This window comes from Rhinopithecus roxellana, chromosome 1 (genome assembly GCF_007565055.1).
Source record: "Rhinopithecus roxellana isolate Shanxi Qingling chromosome 1, ASM756505v1, whole genome shotgun sequence".
NCBI classification, from domain to species: domain Eukaryota; kingdom Metazoa; phylum Chordata; class Mammalia; order Primates; family Cercopithecidae; genus Rhinopithecus; species Rhinopithecus roxellana.
In genome coordinates this window covers 119,296,841-119,319,723 of record NC_044549.1, presented here as the reverse complement: position 1 = coordinate 119,319,723, position 22,883 = coordinate 119,296,841, and the positions used below count along the sequence as shown (strand labels likewise).

General features: G+C 35.5%; 1 protein-coding gene across 1 annotated transcript in view; it reads right to left on the bottom strand.

Moving 5' to 3' along the window:
- CFHR4 (complement factor H related 4) overlaps positions 1-19,995 on the bottom strand; it is a 39,380-nt gene extending 19,385 nt beyond the window's left edge. Inside the window, exons 1-5 of the mRNA XM_030929656.1 lie at positions 19,889-19,995; positions 5,582-5,764; positions 3,828-4,004; positions 3,389-3,571; positions 475-672 (exon numbers count right to left, since the gene is read on the bottom strand). Coding sequence (XP_030785516.1) covers positions 475-672; positions 3,389-3,571; positions 3,828-4,004; positions 5,582-5,764; positions 19,889-19,946 — 799 coding nt within the window. The 5' untranslated portion in view covers positions 19,947-19,995. The remainder of the gene's footprint in view (positions 1-474; positions 673-3,388; positions 3,572-3,827; positions 4,005-5,581; positions 5,765-19,888) is intronic.
- Positions 19,996-22,883: the final 2,888 nt, after the last annotated feature.

Genomic DNA, 22,883 nt, shown 5'->3' with positions numbered 1-22,883 from the left:
TTTCGTGTTATATCCATTCTCCAAATAACTGAGAATACATTGTCCTAAAGACCATAACATGATTAAAAAGTAAATTAGAAACATGAATTTGATCAAAGTAGTATATTAAAATAATTTTAGAATATTTAAATAAGACTGCATCAATACTCAAAAATAACGTATAACTGAAGGACAATTAAAGCTGCTACTAAACGTTTGTACAAAAAAGTCAGTATTCAATGTTACTTATCTTTCGTTTTCATGATAAAATACGTATAAATTACATAGGTATTCTTATAAAATTCCTATATTTATTTCTCATGTGATTTTCATGAAGATCTCATAACAGAAAAGATCCATTTTGGTCTTTTTGCTTGGATAACTCTTCCCTTGGTACGATTTCTGTCATATAAGACAATGTAATCATTAATTTGCTCTTCTGTCTCCATTCTTTACAAGTTTTATGCACATATTGTTGTAAAGAGGTTTACTCACTGAGACATGGGACTGTTGGCAACCACCCATCTTGTGTGCAATGAATGTAATCCCAGTAACTTCCTGAAGGAGTCACAAAATTTGCATCACAGTAATAGGAGTAAGATTTTCCCGCAGCTACTGGAAAGTATGGTCTACGTATAGTCTTATAATAGAGACCTCCATGTTGAATTTCTGGAAACTCACAAGGTTTCATTACTTGTAACAAAAAACAAAAATAGTATAAATAATGTTTCACTGTAACAGACAATGATATAAGAGATGACTGTTTTGATTATGTTACCTTCCACATAAAGGGTTTTTTCTTTTCTTTTCTTTTCTTTTCTTTTTTTTTTTTTTTTTGAGACGAAATTTCGCTCTGTTGCCCAGGCTGCTGTGGTGCGATCTCGGCTCACTGCAACCTCCGTCTCCCAGGTTCAAGCAATTCTCCTGCCTCAGCCTCCCGAGTAGCTGGCACTATGGGCAAACACCACCATGCCCATCTAATTTTCGTAATTTTAGTAGACACAGGGTTTTACCATATTGGTCAGGCTGCTCTCGAACTCCTGACCTCAGGTGATCCACCAGCTTCAGCCTCCCAAAGTGCTGGGATTATAAGTGGGAGCAACCGTGCCTGGCTCGTTTTCTTTTAGATTTTGTAAAAAAATTTTATAATTATTTTTTAAGTTCCGGGATACTTGTGTAGGATGTGAAGGTTTGTTACATAGGTAAAAGTGTGCCATGGTGTTTTGCACCACCTATCAACCCATACCTTAGGTATTAAGCTCAATTCTTCCATGGTAAGCTTTCCATTTTTGATTACGTCATTCACTTCTCTTCTCTTCTTTTGATGCAAGTATTCTGCACTCAAGTTTAGCCCTTATCAACATTAGTATTTCTTTAGAAATTTCCCCAAATCATATTTTAATACATCTTACAAGCACTCACTTAAATAAATTTCTTAACATACTACATAGCACTTCTGAAATCCAAAAATTTTTAAGAACTCTTCAATACATTCAGGGGCTGTTTGTTTACAATTCACAGATAAGCATTTGAGCACTAAATATTTCTGCAAACATATTTTTCAAAACTTGCTAAAGTTTCCTGCTGCCTGTTTAAGTTTTCCTCATTGCTTTAATATGCCATATGTATATGTAATATTTTGCATAAGGTTGCCTTTTTCCCTAGAATTCTCTGCTTGAATTCTCTTTGCTTCTTTAGTTTTGAAGACAGAAAGTCTTGCTTGTATCATGGAACTGACCTTATGTCTTCAGATAATTATAATCCTTTCCTGTTCTTGATTGTGAGAAGAGGTAATGCTTTTGCAGTGAAACACATCTTAGGAGTGTCCATCTCCTCAGTCAATCAAATTTAAGACTCAGAATTTATCTCTGAAACCTAACACTTAATTTTTCCTATGAAATCTAGTTTGAAAATACTTGTAAACTATTATGATTTGAGGATACTAATTTTCCTCTGCAGTCTTGCCACTTGTATGGTTTGGAGCCCAGACTTAGACATGATCATCTACAGAAGTGGATACATAAATAGGGACAATAATTAAGGTTTAGCCCATCATATGATCAGCCAAAATATCAGCGTCATCAGTCAATATAAAAGGTAAAAGGTAGCATAGCAGCAAAATAAAGGAAATGAGTTATATCACAGGAAAGAACTGCTTGTATCATCCTGTACTTAGGAACTTAAGCACTTGAAAAACTCATGAGTTTATAGTTTAAGAGCTGTGATAGGAATAGGTTATCTGATCTGCAAGGCCTGATGGGTATCCCAGGGCTATACCTCATAGGCTAGTAGAAATTGGTGGCAAACTTACTTTTAAGGGTTATTATTGTTACCATAATTATTGCGGCTCATATTTTGAATTGTATTACCTCAAGTTCATAGGATTTGTGGTACAAAATTCTGAGAGTATACCTATATTACAGACTTGAGGAGTTTTTAGTGTATTCATTTTCATTCTGGGACCAGGGGAGAGGAGATGAAGGTAAAAACAGAAACCATTGGGATTTGGAAATGGCTGAACTTTCTGTTAATTTCTTTCTTGCTTGCTAGAAATACTGGTAAAATGTAAGAAAGAACAATAATCAGAAAAAGAACTTCTCGGTGTTAACTAGCTCTATGCTCTCTCAGGAAACATTTCAGGTTTTCAAGCAGGATTTTAGTTAGTAGCATATTGTTTTGATTATACTTTAAGTTCAGGGTACATGTGCAGAACGTGCAGTTTCTTCACATAGGAATACATGTGCCATGGTGGTTTGCTGCACCCATCAACCCATCACCTACATTAGGTATTTCTCCTAATGCTATCTCTCCCCTAGCTCCCCAACCTAGGACAGACCCTGGTATGTGATGTTCCCCTCCCTGAGTCCACCTGTTCTCCTTGTTCAGCTCCCACATACAAGTGAGAACATGTGACATGAACTCATCCTTTTATATGGCTGCATAATATTCCATTGTGTATATGTGCCACATTTTCTTTACCTAGTATATCATTTAGGCCTGGACATTTGGGTTGGTTCCAAGTTCATGGTTTTAAAACAGTGTTTTCAAAACTCTTTGAAAACTATTTACCTAAGTGTTAGCAATGTGAAAATGGTTATTGATGTCAAGGTGAGATGTTATATTTCAGATGTTTGCAATAAATGGATGTCATTCTTGAAGACTCACTGTGTCCATTAACAAATTGAGGTTTCTGAACATTCCTGTTTTAAAAAAGAAACTTTGTCATCGTTTACATGAAATTTTCCAAGCTTATACACTTATATATTAAGATCTGAAAGGCAAACATTCAGCAGAATAGCTGTTCGTGAACACAGTTCTAGGGTAATAACCCATAAAAATTTTAGTATAAATAAGCAAAGATCAAACTTATTACTCTAATTTTCTCAGATCCAGAATATTAAGAACTTACATATGCATCTTGGTGGCTCTGACCACTCTCCATTACTACAAGTTACATATTGAGAACCCTGAAATTTATAGTAGGACTGGCATTGGTACTCGACTGTTGACTGTGGCAGATACACTTTTTGCGGGAAGGGCTTGGTATCTCCATTGCTAATAGGTGGAGGAGGCCCACACTTTTCTGAAGAATCTGAAAAAAAGAATATTTTATATGTAGGGAAAAATCAACAGTTTTATTGGAAACTTTCTGAATAAAGCTTTTTATATATTCTTAACTGTATCTTATTTGATGTCTTAGGAAGACATTTGCATTTTCAACCTCTTTTTTTTTTAAGGTTTAAGGTAATTCACACTCAAATGAGGACTACATGTATATGTAGATATACATATGTATGTTTTTATTTGTTTAATTCTAGTAAAAAGAAATACTTGAATAAAATACTTACTATAGCATGTTGGCAAATGCGACCAGCCATCTTCACCACACACTATGGAACCTGTGGTGTTTCCATATCTGCTTTCATATCCATCATAGCATTCATAGTCCAATGTGTCATGGAGCTTAAACCACATGCCATTACTCTTGGCTCTGGAATTCTCAAAAACTGGCATATCACAAAGTTCTGAAACAAAATAAAATTGAGGTTTGCTTTTTTATGCCGTATGATACACAATTCAACTAAGAAAGTCCCATTGTAGTAATAAAATTTACCAATCAGTGTGTGCTAATAAATTGAGTACTATTAAAAATATTTTGATAATCAGTGTTTTCTTTGTGCTGTAATAGTTAATTAGGAGAGAAAAATATATTTTCCTATATATGATCCTTCTCATCATTCAAATTCTATGAGAAACATATTAAGAATATTTAGTGAGATCTATTTTTATTTGTGAACATCTCATTGGCTGTTATTACAGTCTACCTTTATCACTATAATGTATTATTTTAAATGATAAAATTTTGTGAACTTAAAAGTTAATGTACATATTTATGTACTCAATTTACTGACAGTAAGGGTGTATATGTTGGATTAAAATTATATTCATTGGATATAGGTTCTATAGAAGTTTTTAAAACATACTATCTTTTATTTTGCAGGTCTTAAATCATTTATAAAAGCTGAGTCAAATTAGATTAAACTATGCAGCTTTGTCTTTTGCAGAACCCATGATAAGCATAGAAATTGAAAACAGTATTCTAGAAATGTAGGAATTGATATTTTATAGCTCCCAAACCTCAGAGTAACTTTGAGATAATCACTTTCTAATTGTATCCTTTCTTTTTTTCACTTAGCTTAATACTTTTGAGATTCATCCATGCTCTATTATGTATCAGTAGTCCCTTCCAATTCATCTCATGGCTAAAAATAGTTGAATTGTACACTTGAAAATGAAGTGGATTTTGCACTATGTAAATTATATATCATTATGTGTGTTAAAAATAAATTAAATAATTTATCTTTAAAAATCTTTGTGAATGTCTACAGAGGAAAGATAAAAAAGATCAACTTTTGCCACTGCAAGATTTCCATTGTTCATTATGCAATCTCTTTAATAATAAATAATTACAAGTTGGGAATGTTTTAGAGAACTTTAGTTGTAAGGAATCCATTGCCAAGTATGAGGTTTGTAAACATTCAGCCCTCCCTCTTACCCTTTTTCTTTACTTGTTTTCTCTGTACTAGACCAGAAGCTGGAAATAATTTTTTGAGTTGGTTCTCCTCAGTTGCATCATTGATACAAATTATTAAAGTCTGATTCTCCTGATGCTAGCAGAAACTCAGAATTAAGCACTCATCCCTTCCCCGACATGTACATCTTTGCTGAGTGTGAGCAAGGAATACAATACAAGCAGTTGATAATTTTGAAATATGAAGAAAGGGAAAAGAACAAAATTTTTATTGACAACTATTACATTTTGCTGAGAGTCCCATGCAGCTCCCTAACTAGTCTGTACCTGATGGGATTGCTTTTACGCAAAGGCAAATTGTATTTAAAGAGATGGAAGGATCATCTTCCCAAGTAGCCATTACTTTAAAAAGACAAAAAGGCTTAGTTTGGCACAGAATGTTAAATGATATTAGAAGTATTTATATCTCTACTCCTAAAAGTGTTTTCTGTATTTTTAAGTAAAACACTATCATCTCAAAGAGAGGAACAAAGTTGACAGAAACTGAATGGGAATATGTAAATCACTTACTAATGCAAATTGGTTGAGCTGACCATCCATTTTGCAAACATGTAATTGATCCTGAAGAATTTCCATCTGCTGTTGCATATCCTGGCTTACATTTGTATTGTATTTCTTTATTTAAAATATAAGTAGATGAAGATTCAGAAATAAATCCATTTTCAACTTCTATATCTGATTTTGAGCATGTTCCTAAAATAGAAAAATAGAGAAAAAAGTAAGTGTTTGTTGAATATTTCTTTTATAGAAGGGAACAAGTGAAAACATGGCAATATGGAAAAACAATGAAACATTTGTTAACGAATTGAAAACAGGAAAACTGGAAGTTTCCTAGACATCCATGTTCCTAAAATAAACCATGAATTTTGAAAGAAAATAGTGAAAACACAGGGAAAGGCAGAATAAAAGCAAAGAATCCTTGAGACTGTCAACAGAGCTCTGGCAGACCTTGAGGAGGAATGCGGATCTAGCAGACTCTCAATTCTTTATAATTTTTGGAAGAATTTCTGGCTGCTTTGCAATAACCTGAATCTTTTTGATGCTATTAAGAGATCTTAGACCTCACATAGTCAAATGCCATTTCCCAGGCAAAGATACAGTGCACACTGCTACCATAGACAAGGAAATAAATTTGCAAATCTTTAGTCTCCAGGAATTTAAAATGGTTGTCATCTTAAGTGGGTCTTAAACCCTTATAGACATGGTGTTTGAGAGAAATGTGGAAATGTAAGCAGGAAAAAAACAAACAAACAAGATAGCGAAAATAAGTTCTAGTATACTAGTAATGTATATGTTCTTTATATATTATCAATGTGAACCAATTTTACTATCTGAAAGGAAAAGAAATCGTGTTAAAGATGATACATATTTATAATACAGCATTTGTCATAATCATGAGTTTTCTGATCTATTCTTGCCTACTTTTCTATTAATCTCCTCCAGCCTCTAAACTACAGTGTTCAGTTTCTCTTATAAACAATTTTATTTTCAATACCTGTAAAGGTGCTTGACACACAACAATATTTGTTAAGTGGATTAATAACAGAGTTGGTGCCTATGGTGGGAGAAAAAGGGACTTTTCTTTCAGAGGTTTAGGCTGTTGTTGAGGACAGTGCTCCTACGATGCTCTGTCACTCAGGTAGGAGTGCAGTGATGTGATCATAGCTCACTGCAATCTCAAATTCCTAGTCCAAAGCAATCCTCCTGCCTCCGCCTCTTGAATAGTAAGGACTACAGGCATGCTCTACTATATCAGGGTAAGTTTTTAATTTAATATAACTTTTAATTATTTTTTTGACAGGGTCATGCTCTGGCACCCAGGCCGGAATGCAGTGATGTGATCACTGCTCACTGTAGCCTCGACCTCCTGGACTCAAGTGATCCTTTCACTTCAGCCTCTTGAGTAGCTGGGACTACAGGTGCATTTCACCATACCTGAAGACTTTTTTGTTGTTGTTGTTTTAGAGACAGGGTTTTGCCATGCTAGCCAGGCTGGCCTCAAACTGCTGGCTTTAAGCAACTCTCCCCATTCAGACTTCCAAAGTGCTGGCGTTACAGGAATGAGATACTATACTTGATCATAATCAAACTTTTAAATAGCAAAGACACAGAGATAATCTTGAATGAAGCAAGAGAGAAGCAATTTCTCAGAGGTAAGTATTTCTTAGTAAGATTATTAGCAGATTTCTCATCAGAAACTTATAGGCCAGAAAGTGTTGGGCCAATATATTCAATATGCTAAAAGAAAAAAACGTCTTTCAACTAAGAATCCCATATCTGTTAAAAGTGTCCTTCAAAAGTGAAGGAGAAATTAATTCATTCCCAGATAAACAAAAGCTGAGGGAGTTTAAGACCACTAGATCTGCCTTTCAAGAAATGTCTAATAGAGTCCTGAAGGGTAAAGTGAAATAATACTGGACAGTAACTGGACAGTGAAGGAAGAAATAGTGACCGCAATAAAGGTAAATACATGGGCAATTTAAAAAGACTAGCATTACAGTAACAATGGTTTTGTCTCCATTTATTTGATTTTCTATATGATTTAAGAGACCAGTGAAGTTTAGAAAAACAATTGTTAACCTAAAAGCTTTTATTTTTGTAACTTTGGTTTGTAATTCCACATTTCATTTTCTACATAATTTAAGAAAACAATGCATTTAAATGAATTACTACATTTTGGGCACACGATGTGTAAAGAGGCAACTCTGTGACATTAACAACTGAAAAGAGGGGATGAAGCAAAGTTTTTATGTATTAGTGAAGTTAAGCAGGTGCAATTCAACTGAGAGTGTTGTAATATGTAATAGGTGTAAATGAGAGTTAATATTCAGATGGGGGGAATTTTAAGAAGCCATTGGGGAAATTTTTGTGTTCTCTTCCCAACTGTTAAGAGTTATCATGGAAGCACGTAGAGAGATTAGGTCTGTGTCACCTGAGTCTTAGAATTATTGTAATAAACAGAATTCCCTTCTAAGCTACATTGAAAACAAAGTGTGAATAAGACATAAACTTTGGTTTATTAAGCTACTGAGATTTGGGAATACAATTATTCCCAAATAAAAAGAAAATCTGCTTCTTGTGTTGGTAAACCTTTTACATCTGAAGACAAACAATGGTATTCCACATACCATCAGCCAAACATAAATTGAATGTGGGTTATCATTTTCTTGTGTTCATTAACCTCTTTCTAACATCTTTTCTTAACAGTACTTATAAGTAAGGATCGCTCAGTTGTGTAGTGAAATATATTTTCCAAGGAACTGCTTATGAGCTCAAGGCAAAAATTAAAAGAAAAATAAATTATAAAATCAACTCAAAAGATAACTGTAGTTTTTAAAAGAGAGTATAATTAAAACAAGGTTTGTATGTGTAATTTTTGAATCATACAACTTAAAATGTGGAGGGCTCAGAAGAGATCAACTCTTCTACCCCGTCATCCCCACAACATATGGCAGTATCTGTAAAGGTCACCCTTTTAGAAAGTCACTCGACCTCTGACTGGATATTGGATAATACTGTTACCTGCTTCACTGACTGTGACAGTCCTCATCAAAAGCTAACTTGCTCCCCTTCATAAGTGTTTTGAAATACCTCGACAGTCATAATAATGCTATAACTGTACCTTTTTGCATGCTTCTTGTGCTATAATTTCTTTAACTTTTCAACTATCTGTATATTGTCTCCATGCCATGATAGTTTGATACCAATCATTTTAAAATGTGGTAGAGTGAGTGCAATACAACTATTACAAATATGATATTTGGGGGGCAAACCACGCAGTTGAGATTAATTCGTTGATAATGAAAAACATCATTCCTTGTGAAGTCTAGAAGAGATAGATGTTTCTCTCAGTACCACCATTGTCTATTAATATTAGGCTTATTAATGAATATCTTCATTTTCCTCCACTTAATTGCGTTGTTAATTCAATGTTTCCTCATCTGGTATCAGTAGAATTTGCTTTTAAAAGCTAAATATAAATGTTGTTTCCACTAGGCAAATCTGCCAACAAAAAAGTAAAAATTCTTTTTTGACTTGAATGCCTCATGAATGATTTATCTGTTCTTAATAGATAAATAATAAAGGTGTTTTTGAAAGAAGTTAAAATTTTAGATAAAAATATGTTGCTGATTTTCCTTGATTTGAAGGTTAGTTCTCTTGAGATAAATGGGGTAGAGTAATATTCTTTAAATGTATATATGAATTTCAATATAGACATAGGTTTGCTGTGACAGCTATTTTCTCTGAGTCAGCTGCAAAAATAACCCATGTTCTATTCATTCATAACATGGTAATTATTGACAGAACTTTTTTGGGGGGAGAAATTCATGTTAATCATTCTCATTACCTCTCTCAAACTTAACTGAAATTCTGAATTTGTGGTGTTCCCTTTCATTCAATTTTTCTATCAAAACAAACAAACAAAAAAACACAACAGGCACAAAAAAACCCAGGCAATAATCTTGGATATCAGCTTCTCTCAACCATTTTCTTCTGGGATTACAGCAACCATAACTAGTTTCCTTATCCTCACCTCTCACCTTTATAATCTATTTTCCTGTATATAAATTAATGACCCATCATCTGGTCATTTTATTTCTCCACTTAAAATCCTTAATGGATCCCAAATCAGCTAACAGGACAAGAAGAACCTCATTCCACTTTCTCCACTTCTCCTATGTAGTATGGTCTCTTTGGCAATTCTGGAAATTTTATCAGCATTAACTTAAACTGAGCTTATCTAAAACTATACCAAGTTATGCTAAAGCTGTCGGTTCAGATTGCACACATTCGCAATGACTGTTTTTTGGAAAAGAGAGAAATATTACTGTAACATAAGAAAAAATCTGAAATGTAGCAAATTATCTCCAGAAATAAAACATTTTGTTGTGTTTTGTGGCATTTTGTTTGTTAGAATTCATGTATCAGGTGAAACATATTATTGATATAATATAGGCACACACACGAATATACATATATATTTATACATTCCATATGTATATGTGTATATATATGCATATACATAGAGAATGTTGAACAACACAGTTTAAATAGCATACAATTTATGTTTCTTTATAATTTCAAAACAAGTTTCTTCATATCAAGTTCTTTATACTTCTGAAACAATGATAGAAAATAATATTTACATTATATTTGTTATGAAATCTTAAGAATATAACTAAAGTCTGGGGGCAGAGCAAGACGGCCGAATAGGAACAGCTCCAGTCTCCAACTCCCAGCGCAAGCGACACAGAAGACTGGTGATTTCTGCATTTTCAACTGAGGTACTGGGGTCATTTCACTGGGGAGTGCCGGACAATTGGTGCTGGTCAGCTGCTGCAGCCCGACCAGCGAGAGCTGAAGCAGGGCGAGGCATTGCCTCACCTGGGAAGTGCAAGGGGGAAGGGAATCCCTTTTCCTAGCCAGGGGAACTGAGACACACAACACCTGGAAAATCGGGTAATTCCCACCCCAATACTGTGCTTTAAGCAAACGGGCACACCAGGAGATTATACCCACACCTGGCTGGGAGTGTCCCACGCCCACGGAGCCTCTCTCATTGCTAACACAGCAGTCTGCGATCTAACCGAAACAGCAGCAGCGAGGCTGAGGGAGGGGCGCCCACCATTGCTGAGGCTTAAGTAGGTAAACAAAGCTGCTGGGAAGCTCGAACTGGGTGGAGCTCACAGCAGCTCAAGGAAACCTGCCTGTCTCTGTAGACTCCACCTCTGGGGACAGGGCACAGCTATACAACAAAAGGGGAAGCAGCAGAGGCCTGTGCAGATGCGAACGATTCTGTCTGACAGCTTTGAAGAGAGCAGTGGATCTCTCAACACGGAGGTTGAGATCTGAGAACGGACAGACTGCCTACTCAAGTGGGTCCCTGACCCCTGAGTAGCCTAACTGGGAGACATCCCCCACTAGGGGCAGTCTGACACCCCACACCTCACAGGGTGGAGTACACCCCTGAGAGGAAGCTTCCAAAGTAAGAATCAGACAGGTACACTCGCTGTTCAGCAATATTCTATCTTCTGCAACCTCTGCTGCTGATACCCAGGCAAACAGGGTCTGGAGTGGACCTCAAGCAATCTCCAACAGACCTACAGCTGAGGGTCCTGACTATTAGAAGGAAAACTATCAAACAGGAAGAACACCTATACCAAAACCCCATCAGTACGTCACCATCATCAAAGACCAGAGGCAGATAAAACCACGAAGATGGGGAAGAAGCAGGGCAGAAAAGCTGGAAATTCAAGAAATAAGAGCGCATCTCCCCCTGCAAAGGAGCGCAGCTCATCGCCAGCAATGGATCAAAGCTGGTCAGAGAATGACTTTGACGAAATGAGAGAAGAAGGCTTCAGTCCATCAAACTTCTCAGAGCTAAAGGAGGAATTACGTACCCAGCGCAAAGAAACTAAAAATCTTGAAAAAAGAGTGGAAGAATTGATAGCTAGAATAATTAATGCAGAGAAGGTCATAAATGAAATGACAGAGATGAAAACCATGACACGAGAAATATGTGACAAATGCACAAGCTTCAGTAACCGACTCGATCAACTGGAAGAAAGAGTATCAGCGATTGAGGATCAAATGAATGAAACGAAGCGAGAAGAGAAACCAAAAGAAAAAAGAAGAAAAAGAAATGAACAAAGCCTGCAAGAAGTATGGGATTATGTAAAAAGACCAAATCTACCTCTGATTGGGGTGCCTGAAATTGAGGGGGAAAATGGAACCAAGTTGGAAAACACTCTTCAGGATATCATCCAGGAGAACTACCCCAACCTAGTAGGGCAGGCCAACATTCAAATTCAGGAAATACAGAGAATGCCACAAAGATACTCCTCGAGAAGAGCAACTCCAAGACACATAACTGCCAGATTCACCAAAGTTGAAATGAAGGAAAGAATCTTAAGGGCAGCCAGAGAGAAAGGTCGGGTTACCCACAAAGGGAAGCCCATCAGACTAACAGCAGACCTCTCTGCAGAAACTCTACAAGCCAGAAGAGAGTGGGGGCCAATATTCAACGTTCTTAAAGAAAAGAATTTTAAACCCAGAATTTCATATCCAGCCAAACTAAGATTCATCAGTGAAGGAGAAATAAAATCCTTTACAGATAAGCAAATGCTTAGAGATTTTGTCACTACCAGGCCTGCCTTACAAGAGACCCTGAAGGAAGCCCTAAACATGGAAAGGAACAACCGGTACCAGCCATTGCAAAAACATGCCAAAATGTAAAGACCATCGAGGCTACGAAGAAACTGCATCAATTAACGAGCAAAATAACCAGTTAATATCATAATGGCAGGATCAAGTTCACACATAACAATATTAACCTTAAATGTAAATGGACTAAATGCTCCGATTAAAAGACACAGACTGGCAAACTGGATAAAGAGTCAAGACCCATCAGTCTGCTGTATTCAGAAGACCCATCTCACATGCAGAGACGTACGTAGGCTCAAAATAAAGGGATGGAGGAAGATCTACCAAGTAAATGGAGAAAAAAAAAAAGCAGGGGTTGCAATCCTAGTCGCTGATAAAATAGACTTTAAACCATCAAAGATCAAAAGAGACAAAGAAGGCGATTACATAATGGTAAAGGGATCAATTCAACAGGAAGAGCTAACTCTCCTAAATATATATGCACCCAATACAGGAGCACCCAGATTCATAAAGCAAGTCCTTAGAGACTTACAAAGGGAGTTAGACTCACATACAATAATAATGGGAGACTTCAACACTCCACTGTCAACATTAGACAGATCAACGAGACAGAAAGTTAACAAGGATATCCAAGAATTGAACTCATCTCTGCACCAAGCGGACCTAATAGACATCTATAGAACTCTCCACCCCAAATCAACACAATATACATTCTTCTCAGCACCACATTGCACTTATTACAAAATTGACCACATAATTGGAAGTAAAGCACTCCTTAGCAAATGTAAAAGAACAGAAATTATAACAAACTGTCTCTCAGACCACAGTGCAATCAAACTAGGACTCAGGACTAAGAAACTCAATCAAAACTGCTCAACTACATGGAAACTGAACAACCTGCTCCTGAATGACTACTGGGTGGATAACGAAATGAAGGCAGAAATAAAGATGTTCTTTGAAACCAATGAGAACAAAGATACAACATACCAGAATCTCTGGGACACATTAAAGCAGTGTGTAGAGGGAAATTTATAGCACTAAATGCCCACAAGAGAAAGCAGGAAAGATCTAAAATTGACACTCTAACATCACAATTAAAAGAACTGGAGAAGCAAGAGCAAACACATTCAAAAGCTAGCAGAAGGCAAGAAATAACTAAGATCAGAGCAGAACTGAAGGAGATAGAGACACAAAAAACCCTCCAAAAAATCAATGAATCTAGGAGTTGGTTTTTTGAAAAAATCAACAAAATTGACAGACCGCTAGCAAGACTAATAAAGAAGAAAAGAGAGAAGAATCAAATAGACGCAATAAAAAATGATAAAGGGGATATCACCACAGACCCCACAGAAATACAAACTAACATCAGAGAATACTATAAACACCTCTACACAAATCAACTAGAAAATCTAGAAGAAATGGATAATTTCCTGGACACTTACACTCTTCCAAGACTAAACCAGGAAGAAGTTGAATCCCTGAATAGACCAATAGCAGGCTCTGAAATTGAGGGAATAATTAATAGCCTACCAACCACAAAAAGTTCAGGACCAGATGGATTCACAGCTGAATTCTACCAGAGGTACAAGGAGGATCTGGTACCATTCCTTCTGAAACTATTCCAATCAATTGAAAAAGAGGTAATCCTCCCTAACTCATTTTATGAGGCCAACATCATCCTGATACCAAAGCCTGGCAGAGACACAACAAAAAAAAGAGAATTTTAGACCAATATCCCTGATGAACATCGATGCAAAAATCCTCAATAAAATACTGGCAAACCGGATTCAGCAGCACATCAAAAAGCTTATCCACCATGATCAAGTGGGCTTCATCCCTGGGATGCAAGGCTGGTTCAACATTCGCAAATCAATAAATGTAATCCAGCATATAAACAGAACCAAAGACAAGAACCACATGATTATCTCAATAGATGCAGAAAAGGCTTTTGACAAAATTCAACAGCCCTTCATGCTAAAAACGCTCAATAAATTCGGTATTGACGGAACGTACCTCAAAATAATAAGAGCTATTTATGACAAACCTACAGCCAACATCATACTGAAAGGGCAAAAACTGGAAAAATTCCCTTTGAAAACTGACATAAGACAGGGATGCCCTCTCTCACCCTCCTATTCAACATAGTGTTGGAAGTTCTGGCTAGGGCAATCAGGCAAGAGAAAGAAATCAAGGGTATCCAGTTAGGAAAAGAGGAAGTCAAATTGTCCCTGTTTGCAGATGACATGATTGTATATTTAGAAAACCCCATTGTCTCAGCCCAAAATCTTCTTTAGCTGATAAGCAACTTCAGCAAAGTCTCAGGATACAAAATTAAGGTGCAAAAATCACAAGCATTCTTATACACCAGTAACAGACAAACAGAGAGCCAAATCATGAATGAACTTCCATTCACAATTGCTTCAAAGAGAATAAAATACCTAGGAATCCAGCTTACAAGGGATGTAAAGGACCTCTTCAAGGAGAACTACAAACCACTGCTCAGTGAAATCAGAGAGGACACTAACAAATGGAAGAACATACCATGCTGATGTATAGGAAGAATCAATATCGTGAAAATGGCCATACTGCCCAAGGTTTTTTATAGATTCAATGCCATCCCCATCAAGCTACCACTAACTTTCTTCACAGAATTGGATAAAACTACTTTAAAGTTCTTATGGAACCAAAAAATAGCCCGCATTGCCAAGACAATCCTAAGTCATAAGAACAAAGCTGGAGGCGTCAGGCTACCTGACTTCAAACTATACTACAAGGCTACAGTAACCAAAACAGCATGGTACTGGTACCAAAACAGAGATATAGACCAATGGAACAGAACAGAGTCCTCAGAAATAATACCACACATCTACAGCCATCTGATCTTTGACAAACCTGAGAGAAACAAGAAATGGGGAAAGGATTCCCTATTTAATAAATGGTGCTGGGAAAATTGGCTAGCCATAAGTAGAAAGCTGAAACTGGATCCTTTCCTTACTCCTTATATGAAAATTAATTCAAGATGGATTAGAGACTTAAATGTTAGACCTAATACCATAAAAACCCTAGAAGAAAACCTAGGTAGTACCATTCAGGACATAGGTATGGGGAAGGACTTCATGTCTAAAACACCAAAAGCAACGGCAGCAAAAGCCAAAATTGACAAATGGGATCTAATTAAACTAAAGAGCTTCTGCACAGCATAAGTGAGTGAACAGGCAACCTACAGAATGGGAGAAAATTTTTACAATCTACTCATCTGACAAAGGGCTAATATCCAGAATCTACAAAGAACTCAAATTTACAGGAAAAAAACAAACAACCCCATCAAAAAGTGGGCAAAGGATATGAACAGACATTTCTCAAAAGAAGACATTCATACAGCCAACAGACACATGAAAAAATGCTCATCATCACTGGTCATCAGAGAGATGCAAATCAAAACCACAATGAGATACCATCTCACATCAGTTAGAATGGCAATCATTCAAAAGTCAGGAAACAACAGGTGTTGGAGAGGATGTGGAGAAATAGGAACACTTTTACACTGTTGGTGGGATTGTAAACCAGTTCAACCATTATGGAAAACAGTATGGTGATTCCTCAAGGATCTAGAACTAGAGGTACCATATGACCCAGCCATCCCACTACTGGGTATATACCCAAAGGATTATAAATCATGCTGCTATAAAGACACATGCACACGCATGTTTATTGAGGCACTATTCACAATAGCAAAGACTTGGAATCAACCCAAATGTCCATCTGTGGCAGACTGGATTAAGAAAATGTGGCACATATACACCATGGAATATTATGCAGCCATAAAAAAGGATGAGTTTGTGTCCTTTGTAGAGACATAGATGCAGCTGGAAACCATCATTCTTAGCAAACTATCACAAGAACAGAAAACCAAACACCGCATGTTCTCACTCAAAAGTGGGAACTGAACAATGACATCACTTGGACTCCGGAAGGGGAACATCACACATCGGGGCCTATCATGGGGAGGGGGGCGGGGGGAGGGATTGCATTGGGAGTTATACCTGATATAAATGACGAATTGATGGGTGTTGACGAGTTGATGGGTGCAGCACACCAACATGGCACAAGTATACATATGTAACAAACCTGCACGTTATGCACATGTACCCTAGAACTTAAAGTATAATAAAAAAAAAATTAAAAAAAGAAAAATAAAATTAAATTAAAAAATACTTAAAAAAAAAGAATATAACTAAAGAAAAATCTGTAAGTTTGAATCATCATAAATCAGAGAGAACTGGAAGGAGGCTAGTGGCACGATAGCTTTAGTGTGCAGATGAGAAGACTAAATTCAGAGAAGTGACATCTTTATTTTGTAGGAAGCATCTGCTAGTTACGGAACTGGCCCTAGAGGTTTGTTGGGTGACTCATGACAACTTCTCCGACGCAGCCCTTCAAGCATGGAGGCACAGTTTTGTACTGAGTCTCCTCCGTATTGGAAAATCTAACCTTCCCTGCTCTGTGTAACGTCCTGAGATACTCCTACATTTTCTTATGGTTGCAGGATATTTAGTCCGAGGAAGAAAGGGAAATAAACTAAATGAAATAATTTTATTTATTTATTTATTGAGACAGTCTTGCTCTGTCGCCAAGGCTGGAGTTCAGTAGTACGATATTGACTCATTGCAATCTCCACTTCCTGGGTTCAAGTGATTCTCCTGCCTCAGCCTCCTGAGTAGCTGAAATTACAGGTGTTTGCCACCATGCCTGGCTAATTTTTTGAATTTTTAGTGGAGACAGTGTTTCACCATGTTGGCCAGGCTCGTCTCGAACTTCTGGCCTCAAGAGATGGACCCACCTCGGCCTCCAAATTGCTGGGATTACAGGCATGAGCCACCATGCCACCATGCCCGACCAAAAATTCTTTTTCTTAATAAATGATGTTTTCGAACCTGAAGTGAGGTTTTCATAGTTTAGATTGATTTCTAAAAATCGTTTCTCCCACTAGAAGTCACTGGAGTTTCATAGAGAAATTATTGGAACTGGATGTGTAGTAGGAAAAGTCAAGGAAAGCCTGGAACCTTTTGTTATGTCAAAGCTTAATGGGGGCACATGAAATACACACAGAAGCCAGATTCTTAGTGAGATTTCAAACAAATTTGAGCGTCCCAAAGAAGTACAATGGCAATTGATTGTAATGCATTGAGTATTGAAAATGATCTAGTTTGAAAGGGATTTAGAAGCAACCCTGCTCTACAATACTAATTGTCACCCTTGATACTTTTTTATGGCAACTGTAATAGATGAATGTAATGTTTATACAATTTTAAAAGGATATTCATAATTAAAATAATTTTCCTGACAACCTATATCTAAATAAGTGTTAATAATTTATGAGTTGATGGAAGAAATAATGTTCAATACAAAGTCAATGAACATTATAATAGGTTATGATTACTAATTTTCTGTCAAGTTTATCTTTCAAATAGTGTGGCTCCCAAAATAAATGTTATTCAGAACTGAAACATCAACTACCATTATAAAAAATTTCCTAGCATAAGCAGCTCACAAAGTATGTCCTTCATTAATCATATGAAAAATATTTCTTAGATTTGGTTTACCAGATTCTAAATATGTATGAATACAGGTATATATAAACACAAAGTATTCAACAACACAAAACTCAGCAAGGACAATACAGCCAAGATATAATTACCAAATTCTGGTAGATACCCTCTAAAATATATATGGTGGGTATATCCGTATCCTTGAGTGAAAAGTAAAAATTAGTTTTAATTAATATTATTTTAATAAATTGTGTAAATATCATTGTATTTTTCTGCTAGCGTTACTGTAACAAAGTACCACTTTTTCATAGAAATTTATTTCCTTACAGGTCTGGAAGCTAATAATTTGAGATATAGCTGTCAACAGAGTTGCATTCTTCTGAGGCCTCTTCCTTTGCCTTGTAAATGGTTGTATTCTGTCTATGCCTTAATGTGGTCTTCTCTCTATATGGTGTGTCCTTATTTTCTCTTCTTATTGACACCAGTTATACTGGAGTAGGGCCCACCTGAATCATTGACCTTTAACTTAATTACATCTTTAAGCACTCCTTCTCCAAATGCACTCACATTCTCAGGTATTGGGAATTTGGGCTTCAACAAATGAATTTTGGAGGAATGCAGTTGAGCCAATGCTACTGAATACACAAAGATGTTTCTCTCTACCAAGGTGTTATTCCACTAAATGAGTTACTTTCTCCTTTGAGATATATAGGTACGACCCAAATATACTAGACATTTTGCTCAAGTTTACTCTTACAAAGAGTTCATTGGAGGAGACAAGTTTTCGACTGGAATATCAAATAAGAAAGAATTTGTCATGATTCTTATAGTGCTTTTGAGAAAGTAAGTAAGAAAGTATAGAGCTTATTCTAATCTAATTTCAGTCATTTCAAAAGAGTACTGATTTTCTCTATTTTTCTGCATTGCATTCTACTTTAATCTATTTAATCCTTATTTTAAAAAATGTGCCTGTAGCAGTTTAGTTAACAAAGGAAATAACAGGAGAAATTGCTTTTTTTTCATATTGGTACAAATCAAGGTTGATTTTGCACAGCAGTTAAAACTAGCAAATCATGTGATAGATAATACTGTAAAACCTAAAATTCTTAACCTAGAATCAAATAAGGTGGCACAGCTTTGAGAGGAGTGGCTGAGGGAAAAGATGCTCTCATAAATTGGCAATGGGATTTCCAGTATTATCCCACACTACATTTGTTGGAACATTATAAAGTTTTGGATAATTACAGAATTTGTTTTCTTCATTAATGGCCACACACCCTTGATTCTCCATGATTTTTACACCATGTGGTTCCACTGCTAATGTTATGATATAGTTCTTTAATATGCAAGGCCTGCATTCAAATAAATAGTTAATATAGAAAATACATGACTACTGAAGAGAAAACATATCAGAGAACAATGACATAAAGCTATGAAAGGTATTTATTTCTGTATTTGTTTATTACACGTTTGCTAGAGAACTCAGAAATGCAAATTAAAATTTACTGCCATTCCAATGTAAGTTTATATTCTGCTTTTTGATTACATGTATGTTGTGATTTACATATTGCTAATCTTGTTGAAATATTAAATTCTTATGTTAATTAGTTTTAGCAGTTTTCTTAAGGTATAATGGAAATGTAAGAAATGGCATAATTTAAAATATTTTATTTGCTGTTTTGATATATGAATCTATAAAAAATCACTATATGTAAGATTATGAAAATGTCGATCACTCCCAAAGTTCCCCTTGTATTATGAATAAGAAACTTCTGAATATTTTAAGGTTAGAATCTATCTAATGACATGTTTCCTACTTAAAATTTTATGAGTATATTCACATATCTCCATAATGAATATTAAATGCCTTTTATGCTGCAGAACTTGTAAAGCAAAGAAAATATTATTCATTTTTTCTTTAAGTTGGAATGAGATTTTTTTCATAAAATTAATTTCTGTTATACTCTCACAAAATATGCTACTTCTGCTAGCATAGTGAATATATCCTGTTAGATTTATAAAAGAATTATAGACATAGAAGCTAGATATTACATGAAGTTACAATTAAGAGGGAAGCTGAGTGTTTAGATCTCTTTCAACTTACCTTGTCCATTAGCACAGGAAACCCACAAGGTGAGAATGACATTGATTAGTAACAGCATGTTAGATATTCTCAGCAGTATGTTAATACAAAAGTTTCAGTTGCACTGTTTGAAATCTTTCATTATGAGTTACCATATAATTCTGAATTTAAGTGCACTACCATGAAGCTAGGTCTTTAAGGTCACTTAGTAAATATCAAAGTTCAGAGAGTTTTGCAAAATGCTTCAATGATTCCTATTAGTGGTTTCACAATCATCTGTGGAATTGATTCCCTGATATGTACATATACAGTTTCATTTAGCGACAGTAATAGACCAACTCCAAAAGTAACATAAAACACTAATTCATTTTTACTTCTTAGTTTTTGAGCAAAGAGAGCTTTAATAAAGGGAACAAAAGGCTTCTGCAAGTATTGGAAGCACTGAGGGAACAAAGGTCGGAAATGCTATTTCCAGAAAATTCCAAAGTTCAGGAATCTTAGTGATGCCCTCACTAATTATCCATGGTGCTGCAGTGGATGTTTCTCAGGAAAACTTCCAGAAGCAAGGAAAGCTACTGTTGGTGATCTCAGCTGCTACCAGCAGCTGCTGCCAGAGAATGCCTTGTCTTTATCTTCTTCCAAATCTTCTTTAAGTACATCTTATAGAGGAATCTAAGGTAGAAGCAAGCTATGGAGAAAGGGACTTCAGGAACTGTAGTTTCAGACTTCTGTTCTGCACTGCAGAAGAAAATGAAGATAGGAGCTGGGTTGATGTTACGTTGAAAATAAACGTCTGGCACACTATTCTATTTCTGAAAATCCTGCTGTTTGAGCATGGCAAGTTGTTTTTTTCCACAAATGGTCAAGATACTATCTCCTATCCCAGATACTCTTCTCACAATGAGAACACTAATTTTAAAATTAAACACTGGAAAATAGGTGAAGTTCTTCAACAAACAGATTAATCATAAACGAATAACACTCAGAGTCCACGTCACTAAAATTTTCTGTTGTCCTTTGCTTTCCAATACCCAACTTAATTATTTAAAAATACATGTATTGTTTTTTGTTTCACAAAAACAAACCGGTGTGTCTGGACCCCATTCCACTGTCTGTATTTTCATGTGTTTAGAGAAGCATACTGAGTTTCAGAACTCACAATAGATCGTACCGGGTACAAAAGTTTCAGCATATTCTTGACATTTAAATATTTTTAAATTTGTGTTTGAGGGTATCTTTTATTTTAAGGTACAATACATTCCTGTGTGTGTGTGTGTGTGTGTGTGTGTATACACATACATATAAACATTTATGTTTTGTTGGAAGAATATAACTCAAGTCCACACATGTTCTCTAATTGACTTCTTCTGTTCTTTCTTTACTTTATTTTACATTATTATACTTGCCATGATTTAAGATTCCATTGATTAAAATAAGAGAATCGTGGAGAGAATAACATCAGCAAAATAGCAGTGTAGGCATTCTCCAGTTTCTCTCTCTCCTACAGAAATTCAAGTATCAACTACCCAGAGCGAAGTTTACCACTCTGAATATAATAGAATATAAGAGTGAAGCTATAATACAGGAAACAATTTAAAATAATAGCTACAATAGTGGTTGAAAGATATGTGATTTAAAAAGTTGTAAGTTGTGACATCAAAAATTCAAAATGTGGACTGAAGTAGAGTAAAAATGTAGTGTTGATTTTTCTTGTAAAAAGTGAATCACAAGTTGTTGTCATGGTAAAATAAGCTGTTATAAATATAAGAATTTTGTGAGCCTCATAGTAACCACAGCACAAATCTATAGTAAGTACACTACAAATAAAAAGAGAAGAGACAAACAACACTAATAGAAAAAAAAAAAAAAACACAAAAGAAGGAAGAAGAGAGGAAGAAAAAAATATCGGTCAAACGACTAGAAACCAATTAAAAATGGCAGTAGTTAATCTTTATCAATAATTACTTTGAATAACAATGAATTGAATTATTCAATTAAAAGACATAGAGTGGGTTAGTGGATTAAAAAAAAAGAAACAATGCTCCACTATATGCTCCCTGCAAGAGACCCATATTACCTCTAAGGACTCATAGCCTGAAAGTGAAGTGATAGCAAGAGACACTCCACGCTATTGGAAACAATAAAAGACCAGGAGCACCTATATGTAAATCAGGTAAAGTAGACTTTAAGTAAAAACAGAAAAAAGAAACAAAGAAAGTCGTCATATAATGATAAAGGCATCAATTCAGCATAAGCACTTGAGAATTGTAAATATATATATATATATTTATATACACTCAACATTAGAGCAGCTCTATATATAAAGCAAATATTAATAGCTCTAACGAGAGAGAGAAAGATTGCAATGCAATAATAGTAGGAGACTTCAACTCCCTACTTTCAGCAATGGAAAGATACCCCAGACAGAAAATCAACAAAAAGGCACTGAATTTAAAGTACATTCTAGACCAAATGGCTCTAACAGGCATTTTTGGAATATTTAATTCAACAGCTGTAGAACACATTCTTCTCAACTGCACATAGAATATTCTCTAGAATAGCTCATAAGTTAGGCCGTAAAACAAGTTGTAACAAATTGAAAAAAATTTAGAATTACATCAAGAATCTTTTCTGGTCATAATGGTATAAAACTGGTAATTAATAACAGAAGAAAACTTGGAAATTTTGTAAACATTTGGAAACTAAACAGCATGTTTATTTAAAACCAATAGGTCAATGAAGGAACTAAAAGGGAAATTTGAAACGTTTTTAGACAAATGACCATGGAGACACAACATAGCATAATAGATGAGATACAGCAAAACCAGTTCTAAGAGGAAAGCTTATAGCAATAAATGCCTTCTCAAAAAGAGGAAAGCTCTCAAATAAACAACCAAACATTGCACCTTAAGGAGCTAGAAAAACAAGAACAACCTTACCAAAAACAAGTAGAAAAGGAAATAATGAATATCAGAGCAGAAATAAACAACATAGAGACTAAATGTAAATACAAAAA